A 17,295-nucleotide genomic window follows, 5' to 3' on the forward strand; every position below is an offset into this window, starting at 1 on the left:
TTGGGAACTCACGAGCAACTTCCCAGTGGGTCACCCATCATGGGATTGCTCTAGCCCCCTTCTCGCTTAACTTCGGAGTTCCTATGGAACCCGAAGCCAGTGAGCTCCCAAAAGGCCTCACGCTAGGTAGGGATGGGAATATACATTTAAGGATCATTCCCCTGGGCGATGTGGGATGTTACAATCCACCCCCCTTAGGGGCCCGACGTCCTCGTCGGCACATTTCCGGCCAGGGATTGGCTCTGATACCAATTTGTCACATCCCGGCCCGAGGCGGATCACTTCCCGGGCCCGCTCCACCACCGTAGCACGATATTGTCCACTTTGGGCTTACCATTCCCTCACGGTTTTGTTTTTGGGAACTCACAAGCAACTTCCCAGTGGGTCACCCATCATGGGATTGCTCTAGCCCCCTTCTCGCTTAACTTCGGAGTTCCTATGGAACCCGAAGCCAGTGAGCTCCCAAAAGGCCTCGCGCTAGGTAGGGATGGGAATATACATTTAAGGATCACTCCCCTGGGCGATGTGGGATGTTACAGTTACCCATAACCATGAGTATTTTGCCCATCCCTAGTTTCAGGGGCAAAGTGGACCGAACATTGAGTTTTAGGGAGTAAAGTGGCAACTTTTGAGCTACAAAAAATAAAATGAGATTAAAATCGAGTTCCAAATAAGCCTCAAATTAATAGGATAATACTTTTATTTTTGAACTTACATTGTGTAAAGACCAACAGTGTCGCTGGAAAAATAGAACCAAGACATTACACTGTATCTAAAAAAAAAACCAAAACATAACACTGTGTCTAAAAACAGAGTAAAAAACCAACACTAGATCCAACAAATTCTGTGATATATTATAATTTGGATCCACAAACAGTTTGATTTGTCTAAAAACCAACACCGTTTCTGAAAGAAAAAAAAAAACCAAAATTGAACACTGTATCTGAACAATTGAACCAAAACTGAACACTGTTTCTTGAACAATTAACAAAAAAACTAACATTGTGTCTAGAAAACTAAACCACAAACTAACACTGAAAGAAGTACATTTGTATAAACCAAAAATTATATAATCTGAAACATCAATTGAAAATATAAAAAGCAATCTCCAAAGATTAAAATCTATTACATACACGAATAGCTCTTATCTACAAAAAAAAAAAAAAAAAAAAAAAAAAAAAAAAAAAAAAAAATCAACCGTCTTGGATAACAACTTTACATGAAACCTTATTATGTCCTGAACCTTGACATCTGCTACAAGTCACAATCTTCTTAGTCCCACTAATTTCACCAGCAAATTTAATCCTAATCTTCTTTGGCCTTCTAGACGAAATCTCAGTATTAGGTGGCCTCACACCATTCTTAAAATTATTAACATTAGGTTTATCCAAATCTGAAACTGGATTCATGACAAACTGATATGTTTCCGGATAAAAAGTTACCTTCCAGTACTCTTCAACATACTTAAATGCATCATGATTATCATGCTGCAACACGTACAATGCATGAGAACATGGAAAAGGATTGTGCTGCCATTGAACACAAGAGCATGTCCTATCACCCAGACAAACAACAAAACGATTCCACTCTGTCCTAACTTCAAAAACATCCATGTCAGAACGACTAATCCTCCAATGCATGCCCTCTTTCAATAGTAGCTTCAGCTCATTTTCTTTCTTTGGACACAAAATCGTATGAATATTCTGATCAAATAATTTCTTCTTAGCCATACTAACCATCAGCCAAACTCTAATGTCTTTAAGAAGATCCATAAGTAGCATACAACGGCTATTCAACACTATGGTATTAAAAGACTCTGAAAGTGCATTACTCATTGATCCTCATCTCTTACCAGGAAAGTGAGTAATAGCATAGTTCTCTTTAGGCAAATCAACTAAAAATTCTTCACATGCCCTTTCCCGTTATCCATAAATTCAATAATCATCAAAATTAGATGCAATGCATGCATAAGCACAGTTTGCTAAAAAATTCATCTTCTTCTTTAGTCCCTTACCAGCACCCTTTGAAAATAAACTACTAACATTTTGTTTTAAATAAACAATACATATGAATGTGGAGATTCAAGGAAAAATTCAGGAATGCGCCTCAAAATACCATCATGTATATTCGACATAAATGTGATCATCCTTTCTTGAGACCTTAATATAAAAAGATAATATTGACAAAAATTCTTTCCAATTTGCTATTATTTCTAAATCAACAATAGCATAAGCAACCTCGAAAAGGAATAAAATACTGTCAGGTGTAAATTGTTCCTGTAACCTAAAATATGATACAACTGTTTATGAAACTTTTATGTACTTCTGTTTACATAAAACATATAACATCAAATATAAAGTCAAACTATTAACCCACCATCATTATCATTTTTTGCACACCAGGATAGAAGTGTGCCCTTGTATTTGCTCTTGATAAAAGTACCATCAATGAATAACATTGGGCGACAAAACATGAATCCTTTAATCCATGCATTGTAAGCGATGAACAATCAAAGAAACCTGTTGGACTCTGGTACAACTTCAAGCACAAATACATTTCCAGGATTGCTTGCAAGGGTAGATTCTATATACCAAGGCAACAACTTGTAAGAATCAACATCGTCATCGTTTAGCTCAGAAATTGCCTTCTCTTTACCAAAGTATGCAGTAGAATAATCAATATCTTGTCCATAAAACTGTTTTAGGTTTGAAATGATTTCCTTCGGTTTGATAAGTGGATTTGACTGAACCTTGTCCTTAATGAAAGAAGAAACAAACTTCCAACCAACAACATTGTTTTTATTCGTTCGAATCATTCCCTTACATGTATGCACATTGTTCAATTTTTGAATAACAAAAAAATCATTAATCGAACACCTGGATGCACATACTCGCCAAGGACAACCATTAGATTCTTTCCTAGAACACTCAACGCTAATCCGACTCTTATCATTCTTCAAATATTTTAACTCAAACCCATACTCAACAGAGAAATTCTTCAACATATCACGAAAATCGGCACAACCTCCTCAAAAAACTTGACCCACAGATTCAATATAGCTTTCCTATTCAAAAGACATGTAGCTATGATTACCATGAGAACCATACTTCCCTAAATGATAATTTTCACTAACAAGCACTGTAGAATCTGATGTATAGCACGAAGAAGATACACTATCTGTAGGTAACTCAACTAGAGCACCTGCAAATTTATCAAAAACCAATATTTCTACTAGAGGTTTTCCAACAACACCACAAACTAACAACATGTTGTTAACATTGGCATCACAATCCAATAGACAAGTAAAATCTTCACTCAAAGAATATTTTAACACAAAACACCTAGTCTTAAACCTTTAAACCTAGAGCAAAGATCAACACAAATCTGATCGAATGTATATGATGATGAAATAGAACTAATGACGGATAAACCACCACAAGTAAATTGAGCTATTTTACCGTTCTTCATAACTCTAGAACACAAAACAAAACAAAAACAAAACCAATACACAAATATTAAATGAACATATATAACAATAACCTACAACAAAATGTAAAGACTACAAAAAACAAACACTGTCTTTGAAAATGAACAAAAAAATATCACCATTTCTTGAAAACTGAACCAACAGCTAACACTGTTTTTTGAAAAATAAACAAAAAGCTAATACTGTCTTTGAAAAATGAACAACAAACTAACATTGTTTATGAAAAACTGAACTAAAACCAAACTATTTCTGGAAAACTTAACAAAAACCAAACTGTTTAACCAACAGCTAACGCTATATTTGAAAATTGAACAAAAACCTAACACTATCTCTGAAAAAATGAACAACAAACTAGCACTGTTTATGGATAAATTGAACAAAAACCAAACTGTTTTTGAAAAAATAAAACCAAAAGCTAACATTGTTTCATTATAAAAGTAAACCAAAAGATAACAATGTTTCTCGAAAATTGAACAAAAATTAAAACTGTTTATAAAAAAATGAACAAAAACAACATTGTATCTGGAAAAACTGAACCAAAAGCTAACATTATTTCATTATAAAAGTGAACCAAAAGCTAACACTATATCTGCAAAACAAGAAAAAACCTTCTACAACTCATATACAATTATCAACGAAATAATACGAAATTGAATAACATGCAGATCTCAAATTTTAATAAGAAACGCAAATTGAATACCATGTAGATCTCAAATTTATCTTTTTTTTTTATTTTATTTTTTCTTTTTCTTTTTTTTAATTTTTTTAATTTTTTATGGAGAAACAAATGATGAATTCCACTGAAGATGAAAAATTGAAAAACAGTACCTCGAATACACTATAAATAATGACGACGATCACGTTTCAACAAAATAATACAAAACATAAATTAAATAGCATGAGGATCTACTTTTTTTTTTCAAAGAAAAAGAAGAACTGCAAAACAACGATGAACTCCATTAACGACGAAAATCTAGAAAAAATGTCTCAGATATAGTACGAATGATGACAGATGATATGAAAAGCAACGATCACATTCAATTTGATTAGCACTTCAAAAGTTGAAACGACGATCATGTTCAAATGGATAAGAATTCAGAAGTCTGGTTCTCAAAGCCTTCAACCAGCTCTCACAAAAAAAAGCTGAACCTTGAAGAAAACCGAACTGAACAAATTTAAAACAATTCAACCTAAAAAGTTATGGATAAAATTGAAAAATCATAATTTATTATACCTGGGCCATTTTTAGTTGGACTGCTTTAATATGACCCTTGTACTAACCATTAAACAAACTTCTAACATGTTTTTGGTTAAAAGTAAAATTTTTCAAACACTTTTCATTAGTTTTCCTTTTATATTATTCTGTCAATTTTCCTAATTTGGTCTAAAGTCCAATAAAACAATAAATAGTTAATTAATTTAATTTAATTAGACCTGAAGTTCTACATATTTAATATTACAATATTTACATTAAATTACGGTTATTGTATTTCATAGTAAGTTTTTTTAGTAGTTTAAAAAATTAAAATCATCAAACTAACTTTTTTCTTAACGTGTTAAAATGGGTTACCCACGTATCACTCTCATATAAACTTGTTAAGGACCCATTCTTAACATGTACTTTTCGTGTGACCCAATAAGTTATCGTGTTGACCCAAAATACGTTATTTTCATGTCATTTACATGTCATGTTAACAGGTCATATAAGAAATTGTTAGGTCTAATATGCGCGTCTTTGGTTGTGTCATCTATGTGCCGATTTCTCCATCCTTACGTACTAAAATGGGTCCTTAAAGAATGATGGAATCTATGTTGGTTATGATTCTCCTTATATCCTTTGTTACTTAGAACCTTTGACAAGCAATCTCTTTACCGCTCATTTTGCGGATTGTTGCTTCTATAAGACAGTCTTCTTGTCATTGAGGGGAGATAAGAATGTCAATGTTCTAGACGAATGATGCGATTGTGGACACTCCCACTTAGATCCCTGCACTGCTTAGTCTGAGATTGAAGTGCAATGCATCCTAGATCCTCAGAATGTTGCTTAGAGCAAGCGAGATGCTTTCACCTATCTAGCGAGAGTGACGAGATCACATATACCAGATGCAAATGTGCTTGCAAAGATGGATGTACTAAATGTATGACGAACCTTCATCCCGGAAGGTCAGAATGCCACTATGGCAGACTCTCATACATTAGTGGTTAGCCAATCATCAGCTCCAACCTAGAAGCATGGCAGACATATTGGTTTAAATGATTCACAACCCCAGAAAAGGAAAACCACAAAACAGGCCAATGAGCCTACCATAAACCCGACCATCGCTTACTCAATTTTATTCTACATATGAGAAAATTCTAGAATATGGAAGCGTCCTGGAAGAGATGAATCCACATCCTGAGAATAGAGAGATTTTGGTCCATTATGCTGGCTTGGATGATGTTTGGAATAGAAATGAGATCATAATTGATTTTCCGAATAAGACATTTCAGAAGCTTGTTCAAGGAATTGGTTTGCGTAAGCTTTATGAGTTGTAACAGTGTTAGTTCTCTTTGGAATTATATCAAACTCAGGGGGAGTATCCTGAAGTATACTTACTTGATCTTAATATACTCTTTTTCCCAACGATTAAGAGCATTTTTCCCTTTAGGTTTTTGCTACTTAACGAGGTTTTATTAAGACACCCATCCTGGGCTGGTCATATCCCTGATGTACATTCTGTAGATGTTTAATTTGGCTTTGCACTTTCTCACGTACTTTTCCTTAAACTATGGGTTTTTGTCCCTTCTCGGGTCTACAAAATAAAAGGGTCTTTTGCGACAGAACAAATGGGTCGCAAAATGTGCTAAGAATGTCGTAAAAAGTTTTTTGACTATGGCCTTACGATGGTAATGCATGCGCAACGACAAACCTATGTCACAAATATTTTGGCAACTATATAGGACGCCGTATGGCCATCGCAAGTACTATTTGCAACAACATTGCGATGCTACCTAAAGCGTCGTTAATAATAAATGCTAGGTGTAAAAAATGCCAGATGCAATTATTCTATTTAATTGTATAAACCAAAAACATATTATTATTAAAAATGAATAATCTATAAATTATGTAATAAACTAGATGTGAATTGTTTTAATAATGAACTACATATTATGTAAATATACACTATATTATCATATATAAGTACCAACAAAACTATGAAAGCAACATTGTACTTTTACTTAAAGTTAGTTGAATGATCGTAAACATTATACACCAATGGCATCATGTTGTCTTTATCCAAAACTTGTAACAAGTGATATTTTTTGGACCATCAATAATGCATGAAAAAATTAAGAAAATCATAGTTTCATTCAATAAGAAAATAGATATAACTAGAAATACATGAATTTTTGTTTTATAAATAAATGCCAAAACTCAAAGGCACTAACATGATCTATTATGAGGGTATTAATCATACAAGTAATCATGCCCCTTAATTGCTATCCTTAGAAGAACGAACATATAAACAAACATTTATCTAACATTTTTAAACGGCTCTTAACTCCAATGATTCTCAAGATCATTATTATAAATGTCATTACCACTACTACAAAAGTGGCTTAATGTGTCGAAGATTGGTGGTGGTTTTATACAATATATTGTCAGATAAGACATTTCTGACAACCTTTTTATATTATGTCGGATGAAAAAGCATTACTGTCGCTTATAACGGACATAAGATATAAATGTCGGATATAACCGACACAAAGGCTTTGTTTTCCGACAGAAATAGTGAAGTGGAAAATTCCCGCCCTTTTTTAAGAGTGTCGAAGAAACGGAGAATAGGGTCGCTTTTAACGGACAAAAATTATTGTCGGCTAAAGAACCATTTCTAGCGCTTTTACCCGACAATATATTTTTATTTTTAAATATTTTCAAACTACCTGGTGGTTGTATCCGATAGGTTGGTGCTCTTTATATAGCCTACCCCGCATCTTCTTCTTCCTCTCTCGCATCTTTCTTATTTGTTCTTCTTCATCTTCATTTATTCCTTCTTCTTCACAATAAGTTTTTCTTGCTTCTATTATTTTCATCTTCTCCTCTTATGTTTGTTTTTTGTTTCCAATATAATTTTGTAGGGACTTTATTTGAGTTGGCTGAGTACATACAGAATTGATCGACAATGGAATTCTTCAATAATTCACATTTCTATCACTAAATTCCTTAATTTTTAAATTGTATAATACACAAATTTATTTATTTAAAAATTTTAATTTAATTAATTAGATAAATTTGTACTGTTTATAAGCATTTATGTTAAATTAACAATATTAAATATAACATAAACTATCAACATTTTGTAATGTAGGTATATATTATGTTAAATTAATTTATTTTTGCACTCTAATTATTACGGGGATGTACAAAACTTGAATTTAACAAATAATCAAGATTAGATAAGCATAATTTTGATAACCTTTTGTTGTTTTTTTTAATTTGTTTTTACTATAATAGGTGTTGGAAATTAAAAGATTGCAATCATGATAGAGTTCGAGGGTTGAAAGAGGAATTGAAAAGTCTAATAGTTATGCCTACATAATAGGGATTGAAAGATTGTAGGGATCTTAGTGTCAACGTAATATGTTTCCCTCGTAAAGTGGTAAAACATGGACAAGAGTTCGTTGATGATACCACGAAATTCGGAAGGTATATAGCTGGAATTAATTTATTTATTTTTGGATCAAGAAGTTGCGAATGGTGTTGGCCTCGATAAGTTTAGATGTCCTTGCAAAAAATGTTGTAATCGATATACTTTTATTAGGAAAACTATTGTTGAACATTTTGTATTGTATGATATGGATAAAGATTATAAAAACGCTTAGTGGCGACATCATGGTGAGTCCAACATTGGAAAGCAAAATGCGGCAATTGGAGAAGAGGAAACAAGATGCATGATTTTCTTAATGATGTATTTGTCCAACCATTAACGGAAGAAGGTGTTGGGCCGTCTACTGAACCCCCTATTGGGGAAGGGCATCCAAAAGAGGTGGAGACTTTTTTTAGGTTGCTTGAAGAGGCAAATCAAAATTTGTGCCCCGATTGTAAGGAGTTTAAGAAATTGGAAGTGGTTGTAAGACTCTATCAGATCAAGTGTTTAGTGGGAATGCCAAACGGGATCTTCATCACGATAGTTGAGTTAATTAAAAGAACGTTGACTAAGGGCGATTGTTTGCCTGAATCTTGTTATAAGGCAAAAGAACTTATAAATGATTTGGGTTCGACATATGTGAAGATTGATGTGTGTCCCAATAATTGCATAATTTATTGGAAAGACACTTTGGAGTTGACTACGTGCTCATTTTGTGGTAAATCAAGATATAAAATAACCAACAAAGATGATAGCTCAAGGAAAAAAATTGCAGCTAAGGTTATGTGGTATTTTCCTTTAAAATCACGATTGCAGTGGTTTTTTATGTCAAAGCATAAGGCTGAACATATGAGGTGGCAAGGAACTGAATGTCCTAAGGATGAGTTTATGAGACATCCTTCATATTCTCTAGCATGGAAGCATTTGGATAATTTATATCCAGAGTTTGCGTTAGAAATTCGAAATGTTCGATTAGGGTTAGCCAGTGATGGATTTAATCCTTTTGGGAAAATGAGGCATGGCTATAGCACATGGTTTGTGGTGCTCTCAGTTTACAATTTGCTGCCTTGGATGTGTGTGAAGCAATCGAATTTGTTGCTGTCTCTGTTAATACCAGGATCGCGTTGTCCTGGTAAAGAGATTGATGTGTACATGCGTCCATTGATTAACGAGTTAAAGGAGTTATGGGAGGTGGGCAATCCTACTTATAATGCATATTCTAACCAAAATTTTATGACGAAGGATGTCATCTTATGGACCATAAGTGATGTTCCAGCTTATGGAAATGTTGTCAGGATGGAGTACATATGGATATAAAGCTTGTCCACATTGCATGCATGATACAAAATCTATTTATTTACTTGCGAGTCATAAGATTTGTTATTTGGGGCATCGACGCTTTCTTTCAGATAATCATAGGTTGCGTAGGCAAACCACAACTTTTAATGGTTGGCGAGAGCATCGTAGTGCACCAAGGCAATTGACTGGTTTACAATGTCTTCAAGAACTTTATACTTTGAGATTTACTTTTGGAAAACCAACAAAGATGCTTCAGTTAGGCAACGCAGAAAAAGAACTTCGAGCAGTAGAAGTAGTAACAGTCAGTGGAAAAAGAAATATATTTTTTATGAACTACCATATCGGAGGCATCTGTTGATTAGACACAATCTTGATGTTATTGATGCGAGAATTATACGCACACAAATTAAACCCTCTTTTTGACAATTGTAGTAAGTATGTAAGTAGGGATCGTTCTGGACCGGGGATTAGGAGGGATTGTTAATCACTTGGATTTGACTCAAAAACGCTAAAAACACAATCTAAAACACTATACTAGACTCAAAGAATGCAAAACTAAACTTTAAAACACTAAGACAAACCAAAGACTCAAAATGCTTTAAAGCATAAACTAAATTGATTTCTAACTAAATTGAACAATAAGGTAAAGGGGGATTTAGGTTTTGATTAAACTAAATGACAGATTGTAAATTAAAGCATAAGGAAATGAAGTAAACACAAAATGAATGAATCAACAGCTAATAAAAAGAGATAGCACAAATGAAGCTAGAGATTCGATTTCACCATTGCTAAGCCAAGTCCATGCTTGTTAAGTCAGATTATACTCATCCCTCTACTTATTTCTTGGGTTTGTTTCACTTAGATATGATCAGCCATATGATGTGTGGATTTGATCAAATGTCTCTAATCATGAGCCTAATTGTGATGTGCAACTTTGGTTCCTAATCAAGACTATGTAGTGCACAAGAAACTTTCACAAAACCAAAGGGAACACTCGGCAGGATGTTTGCAAAACATTCCCTTCATTCATTCACATATCTACCAAGATTATGCATGATGTGTGCTTTAATCTTGGCTAAACAACCTGTGGTTAATTCAAATGATGATCAAGCATTAAAATCAACACACTAAGTCACAATTAAATCGGAGAATGAAACAAGAAATAGATAGATTAAATGAGAATTCCGAATTAACTACATGGCAATCTTGCAAGGCTACATCGAATCCCTAGAAAGAGATTAGTTACACTTCATGTTTACAAAAGGTTTGACATAAAAATATATAACATGAGTGAACATAGGATTAAGAAGAAAGAACCCTTGAAGCAAAACTGATGTCGAAATCCTTTAAGAAATGGGAGAGTGTATCTAATGGAATGAAGCCGAGAGGAAGTTCCTCATGGTACAAAACAAAGAGAATAAAAGAAACACCTAAACATTCCAACAACTCAAACTTGAATTGTATGAACGTTTAGGCCCTCTTATCTTCCTCTTCGTCGTAGCACAAGGTCTAAGGGATGTTGTTGGTGTGTTGAATGGATTGGGGAATTATGGAAATGGATGAGGAGTGGTGTTTGGATTATAAGGGAATGGTAGCTCAAGGCAATGAGGGAAGATTGGATGTGTTTGTGATGTGTTGTTGATGCGTGATTTATACGCACACAAATTAAACCCTCTTTTCGACAATTGTAGTATAGGTGCAAGTAGGGATCGTTCTAGACCGGGGATTAGGAGGGATTGTTAACCACTTGGATTTGACTCAAAAACATAAAATAACAATATGAAACACTATACTAGACTCAAAGAATGCAAAACTAAACTTTAAAACACTAAAACAAACCAAAAGACTCAAACATCACCCAAAACACTCAAAACAGCCTTAAAATCACTTTCTGGGCAGTTTTGAGCACTTTGGTGAATTGGACGAATTTTGGGAAATAAATTGAATCAAAACACTTTAAAACATAAACTAAACAAAGTCTAAACACTAAAGAACAAGAAAGTAAAGGGGGGTTTTAAATTGACGAGAATTGAAATAACGAAACAAGTTAATAAACTAGACAGAATGTAAAGATGAATTTGATGGAATTGAATGGATGGGAACCTAGCTAAGGGGTTCATCTCCATACATGTTACACTTGCATAATAAAACGATTTCCAATTGCATTTCAATAAACCATGAATTCTCAACGCTCCAAGTTAATTAGGTCCGCTTAAATTAACTTTCAAATCTTCCTAACGTTATTGAATTGGATGATTGCATACGACAACCCAAAACATTCCCCACAAGTCCCCTACATGATTGCATAATAGAGATACAAGCAAGAATCATTACGCTCTATGAAAGTTATAAGTGTTGACGAGGCATTCGTTACTATGGAATACGCATGAAACTTATGCCAAGAATTCGTTTAACGCGATTGTTTATAAGCAACCTCCACTACTTGCGAATATAAGTTCGTAACTATTAGGTGAAACTCACTTATATTCTAGCGTCATATTCATGCATGAAAATTAAGCGCGCATTCTCAATAAACATACATAAATAAGTTATCAATCAAACGGTTAAACAAATTGAATCCACAACTTATGAAACGCAATTAGAAGTAATCAAATCAAAATGCAAGTATAAACATATATTTTGAATCACCCCCTAGCTAAGGGGGGTTTAGTTCTTCATAATATTGAAATCAAAGAAACACCTAAACATTCCAACAACTCAAAATTGAATTGTATGAACGTTTAGGCACTATTCTCTTCCATTCCTCATACGTACAAAACAAAGAGTATTGAAATTAAACATTGAAATCAAAGAAACACCTAAACATTCCAACAACTCAAACTTGAATTGTATGAACGTTTAGGCACTCTTCTCTTCCTCTTCGTTGTAGCACAAGGTCTAAGGATAGTTTGATGGTGTGAATGGTTTGGGGAGTGATGGAAATGGAAGAGGAGTGGTGTTTGGATTTGTAGGGAATTGGTGGATTTGCACGGCAAAGGGGGAGGGGTTTTGGTGAATTTCTGAATATGGAAGAATGAATGAGAATGAATGAAGTGTGTATGGTTTTTATAGGGAGATGGATGGATGGGAGAGGGAACATGACAGCTAGGTTGCATGTGCAAATGCTAGAATTCTGAAATGGTGATGGGAGATGCATGTGGCTGCTTTATGCATGTGATTAAAGGGTGGGAGTGCATATGCTTTGACAGAAATGAAAGGGATAATGCACGGTTTTGAGAGGTTTTCTGGTGGTTATGAGGTGGATGAATGATTAGGGTCTTGTAAGGGTGGAAATGCATGTGGAGTGCATGTGAAATCTGCCAAGATGCATGTGAAAGTGTATGAATGTGCACGGCAATGAGTGGTTGATTTTCTGGAATTGAATTAAAGGATGCATGTGGCTGCAAGTTTGGTGAGTGATGATGAATGCATGTGAATTAAAAGAGAAGGGAATGTATGTGCAATGAAGTGGATTTTCTGATGGAATGTGCACGGCAATGAGTGGTGGATGGGAGTGCATGTGGAGTGGATGATTTCTTTGGTGAGGGGATGCATGTGTTGGCTGATTTGTTTGTTGGGAAAAACTTGTGAAAGCATGTGAATGTTGTTTGTGTGAAGTGTGTGTGAATGCATGTGGATTAAAGATTAAAGGGGGTGGAAGATGGCTGAATGATAGATTGAATAATGAGGCTCTAGGGTGGAATAAATGGTGATGCATGTGGATTAAAGTGATACACGGCTAGGAAATGTGAGTGAATGATGTGCATGTGGGTGAATGTGAAGGGAATACCATGTGCACGGCAAAGAAGGATTTATGGTGAAATGGATGAATGATTAAGAGTGCATGTGGGTTGGAAATGTGGCTGCAATGATGAAGTGTAATGGCTGAAAATGGGATGGATTTGCAAGGGCCACGGCAAGAAATGGGTTTGTGTTCATGTGGCTGAAATTGGTGTGTAATTGGGCTAGGGTTTAAGTGCATGAAATGGACCCAAATTGCTCCCCCTTGCATGGCAAGGAATGGTGTTTGTGTTAAGCCCATGGCAAGGTGTTATGTGATTGGGTTAGGGCCATTGTTTTGTGTCCTCAAGTGCATACAAGGCCTTCAATTTCATCCAACACTTGGGCTCCAAGTATAAGCTATCCATCCTTAGCCCAATAGTGCTCCAAAAAGCCCCAAAACGCTCCACAATGCATCCTTTTGTCAAACACGTCTTATTATCCTGAAAACACACAAAAGAAGCATAAAGGACTAAAATAACTAAAGAAACATAACGTAAATGTACGAGAACAAGCCATTTAAGTCGCATGAATATGTTCCTATCAGTTGTGTATGAAAATGAGATGTGATTTTTGTGTATGAATGCATGGGTTTTTATAGGGGGAATGGGAGAATATGTGGGTGATTGTTTAAGAGTGAATGTGGTTGTTATGATTGAGAGTGCATGTGGATGAAATAATGATGGAAAAAGAGCTAGGTTGTTGGTGTGTGAATGCATGTGTTGAATTTGTGATGCAATGATGAAAGAGTAAGTGCATGTGTTTGTGAATGGTGGTGCAATGATGAAAGAGTAAGTGCATGTGTGTGTGAATGGTGGTGCAATGATGAAATGATGAAGTAGGAAGGTGGAAATGCATGTGTTGAATTGGTGGTGCAATGATGAAAGAGTAAGTGCATGTGTGTGTGAATGGTGGTGCAATGATGAAAGAGTAAGTGCATGTGTGTGTATGCATGTGGCTAAGGGTTGTTGATTGGGCTAGAGGTTTTGCATGGCTCAAAGGATTGTTTGATTGGGCTAGGCCCTTTGTTTTATGTCCAAAGTGCATACAAGGCTTTCAAATTCGTCCAACACTTTGGCTCCAAGCATATGCTATCCATTCCAAGCCCAATTTTGCTCCAAAATGCATCTTTTTGCTTCCTTAGCCATATGAACCTAAAAACACACGAAAATGGCTTAAACTACTAAAACAATTATGAATTAACAACATAGATGCACGAAAACAAGCTAAGTAAGTCGCCTAAATATGCTCCTATCAAATTCCCGCACACTTAGCTTTTGCTAGTCCTCGAGCAAAACAAAATAATAACAAATAAACAAAACGACACTAAACAAGTAAAACACAACCTAAACCTTCCAACAACCGTCTTAGGGATTTCCAATGCACATGACAAGTTAAAAATCATTATTCGCACAGATTTTAGCCATCTTTACACTTAAGTACATTCTTAATCATAGTTACCACATACTAGTTCACAATTAAGCAATTAAAACACATTTCAAATGTAGTAACATGCTTTAGAGAATTTACTCAATTCCTTACTAGAATGCACTCTATTTTCACACAGATTTTCTGACTACACACCCTACACTAGTTATATGTGAGAGATTGATGTAAACATGAAAGACTAGTATCTCACATATGTTATAACAAAGAAAGCATTTTCTGGATTTACAATAATGACATGAATATGATCTCATGAATGGAATGCTACTACTTAGAATGAGAATCAGTGATTCCATAAGCTCATATCAAATCCAAACTCCACATTATTTAACACATAACGATCAAGATAGAAGTCAAAGGGGTGTAACGGGGCTAGGGTATTGGTTAACAATGAAAGGTGAAGGATAAACAAACATTCTTAAAGCAATAGTGAGCAAAGTATTGAATTAGGCACTTAGAATTCCCTTTAGAGCGCGGAAAACAACTTTTAGACTAATAGGGGAAATTCAAACAACTCTTATTTTTCTTTTCTTTTTCATTTTTTTTTTCAATTTTTTTTTTTTTTTTTTTTAGCCGTGCCTATGGCACAACAACTCTCATCAATAATCCTTCCCCCACACTTATTTTCTGCAACATATTAATCAAAAGGAATTCATTTTCCGTCATGCTTACTATGCTTTAAGAACAAAGGCATGGATGGTCCTATTCTAGGCTAGGTAAGGATAACATGGGTTAACAAAGAACATAGGCTAAACAAGGCTCAAAGGGGTTAAAACTTACAACAAATACGAAATATGGGAAGTAAGGCTATTTGGCTATGGTGGCAACTACACAACTTTATCTTGATATATGTTATGCAATTCAATGCTTTGAATGAAGTGGATATAAGTTCTAGCATTTAGTTCTAGCATGATACAATTGCATTCTAAGTAGCAACCAAGCAAGGAATAATGAGATCATGCAACAACTTTAGAAAACAAAGAATCACAGAAAATAACTCTCCAAAGAATGTTTAGGCTCAAGTCTCACAAGGTTGTAGCGTTTGTTTGAGTTCCTTCCTTCAAGCATGTTACAAAAACGAATTTTTCTTTTATGATTGCATGTGAAGTCATACATTATAACCATAACCAAGCATATACCAAGAGTAAATCAAACTTTCATCCATGTTTATAACTCTTTTTAACCGTCATGCAATTACAAACCAAATCCTTATCATTGTGTTGGAAGGTACCCTAAGACACAAACACACAAAAACGACTCAAAACACTCTTTTTAGGCTTTTCAAAACATTTTTTTTCAAATTTTTATGTGATTTTCGGAGTTATAAAACAAAACACACTAAAACACTCTAAAACAATTTAAAAACACCTTAAAACAGCAAGGAACAACATTTGAAGTTATGGGTGATAAAATCCCACGAATTTGCATTAACAACATTAGTTACCCCCCCCCCCCCCCCCACACTTAAATCAAACATTGTCCTCAATGTTTTAAGCATAGATTCACACAAAACATAAGTAAACACACAAAAAGCACTTAAACATACTAAACATGGCAAAATGTAATTAACAAAGAGAAAAGTTTAGGGACGCAAATCTGGTTATAGAGTGTAAATTCCATCTTCTCCTTGGTAATTGCATTGAGGCATTGATCATGGTGATTCCACAGGCTTACTCTTGAACTGGGCTGGAGGATTCTTTTGGTCTCCTCCAACTCGTTGATTTTCCTTTGTGCTACTCTTGAACTGGGCAGCAGGAATCTTTTTGGTCTTCCCCAAAGGTCTAAGCTTCCTCCTTTTATCTGTTTCTTTGTTCAATCTCTCCAATTCGTATTGAAGAGGGTTAGAGGATAGCTCAGCATTGCTTGTCTCTACATGCTTCAATGCCCTACTTTCACTTGCCTTACTTACTCCCCTTTGCAGAAGTGGTCCCTTCTCTGGAAGTGTATCAACCGTTGAAGATGACTACTCGAGAGCAACGCTAGGTAAGCAATCAGGAATAGATTCCAGGCAGTTGGCCCCAGAACAGAAGACTGACTCCAAGTGCCGGCTGATTGCTTCTTTTACTTTGCCATGCGAGTAAGAACAAGGACAAAGAAAAAGACAGGGAAAGAGCATGATATGAGATACTTTTGCTTTTGACCTTGATGATATGAGATACCTTTGCTTTTGACGAAGCAGTGAATGACTCAGCACACTTCAATCCGCCGTTTCCTCCTGGGTCATCTGTACTCCAGGCATCTGGTATCATCTTTGGGGAAGAAGAAAGAATTGAGTATTTAAATGAAAGGCTTTGCTGGGAGTGCGCCCTCAGAGGCGAGGGAGAGTTGGGCATTTTCTTCAGGTTTTCCTTGCCATAAAAGACGAAGGTCGACATATATAGAGATAATATCAAGTGGTGGTACTGTTCTTTTACCATTGTCGACAAACGTTTTGATCCCGCAAATCCGGCTTTTTGAAATAGCAGGCGCCTCTTCGATTTCTGAACGACGCCCCTTCGATTTCTTAGCAAACGCCCCTTTGCTTTCTGAACGACACGTAGTAGTGCAGATGCGGCTCCTTTTGACAAAGCTGCACGCGTCTTCAGAAAAGTAGAGAAAGCGTCGCCGGACTTTGCGCTTGTCGGCTAAAGATGTGTAGTTGCGATGATGGCCTCC

At 35.4% G+C, this 17,295-nt stretch overlaps 1 protein-coding gene across 1 annotated transcript; it reads right to left on the minus strand.

Annotated features, from left to right (window-relative positions):
- Positions 1-1,193: 1,193 nt before the first annotated feature.
- On the minus strand, positions 1,194-2,815 carry LOC137725838 (uncharacterized). The gene is made up of 2 exons (XM_068464645.1): positions 2,520-2,815; positions 1,194-1,731 (listed from the first exon to the last, which is right to left on the minus strand). Exons 1-2 carry the CDS (start codon positions 2,813-2,815, stop codon positions 1,194-1,196), a joined length of 834 nt encoding a protein of 277 aa, XP_068320746.1.
- Positions 2,816-17,295: the final 14,480 nt, after the last annotated feature.

This window comes from Pyrus communis, chromosome 1 (genome assembly GCF_963583255.1).
Source record: "Pyrus communis chromosome 1, drPyrComm1.1, whole genome shotgun sequence".
Classification (NCBI taxonomy): Eukaryota; Viridiplantae; Streptophyta; class Magnoliopsida; order Rosales; family Rosaceae; genus Pyrus; species Pyrus communis.

Excerpts from the sequence above, each read along its gene's own strand:
- LOC137725838 (XM_068464645.1), bottom strand. The coding sequence starts at position 2,815 with ATGATTCGAACGAATAAAAACAATGTTGTTGGTTGGAAGTTTGTTTCT. Across the intron at positions 1,732-2,519 it reads GTTGTACCAGAGTCCAACAG|TATGGCTAAGAAGAAATTAT; the intron begins GTTTCTTTGATT and ends GCTGATGGTTAG.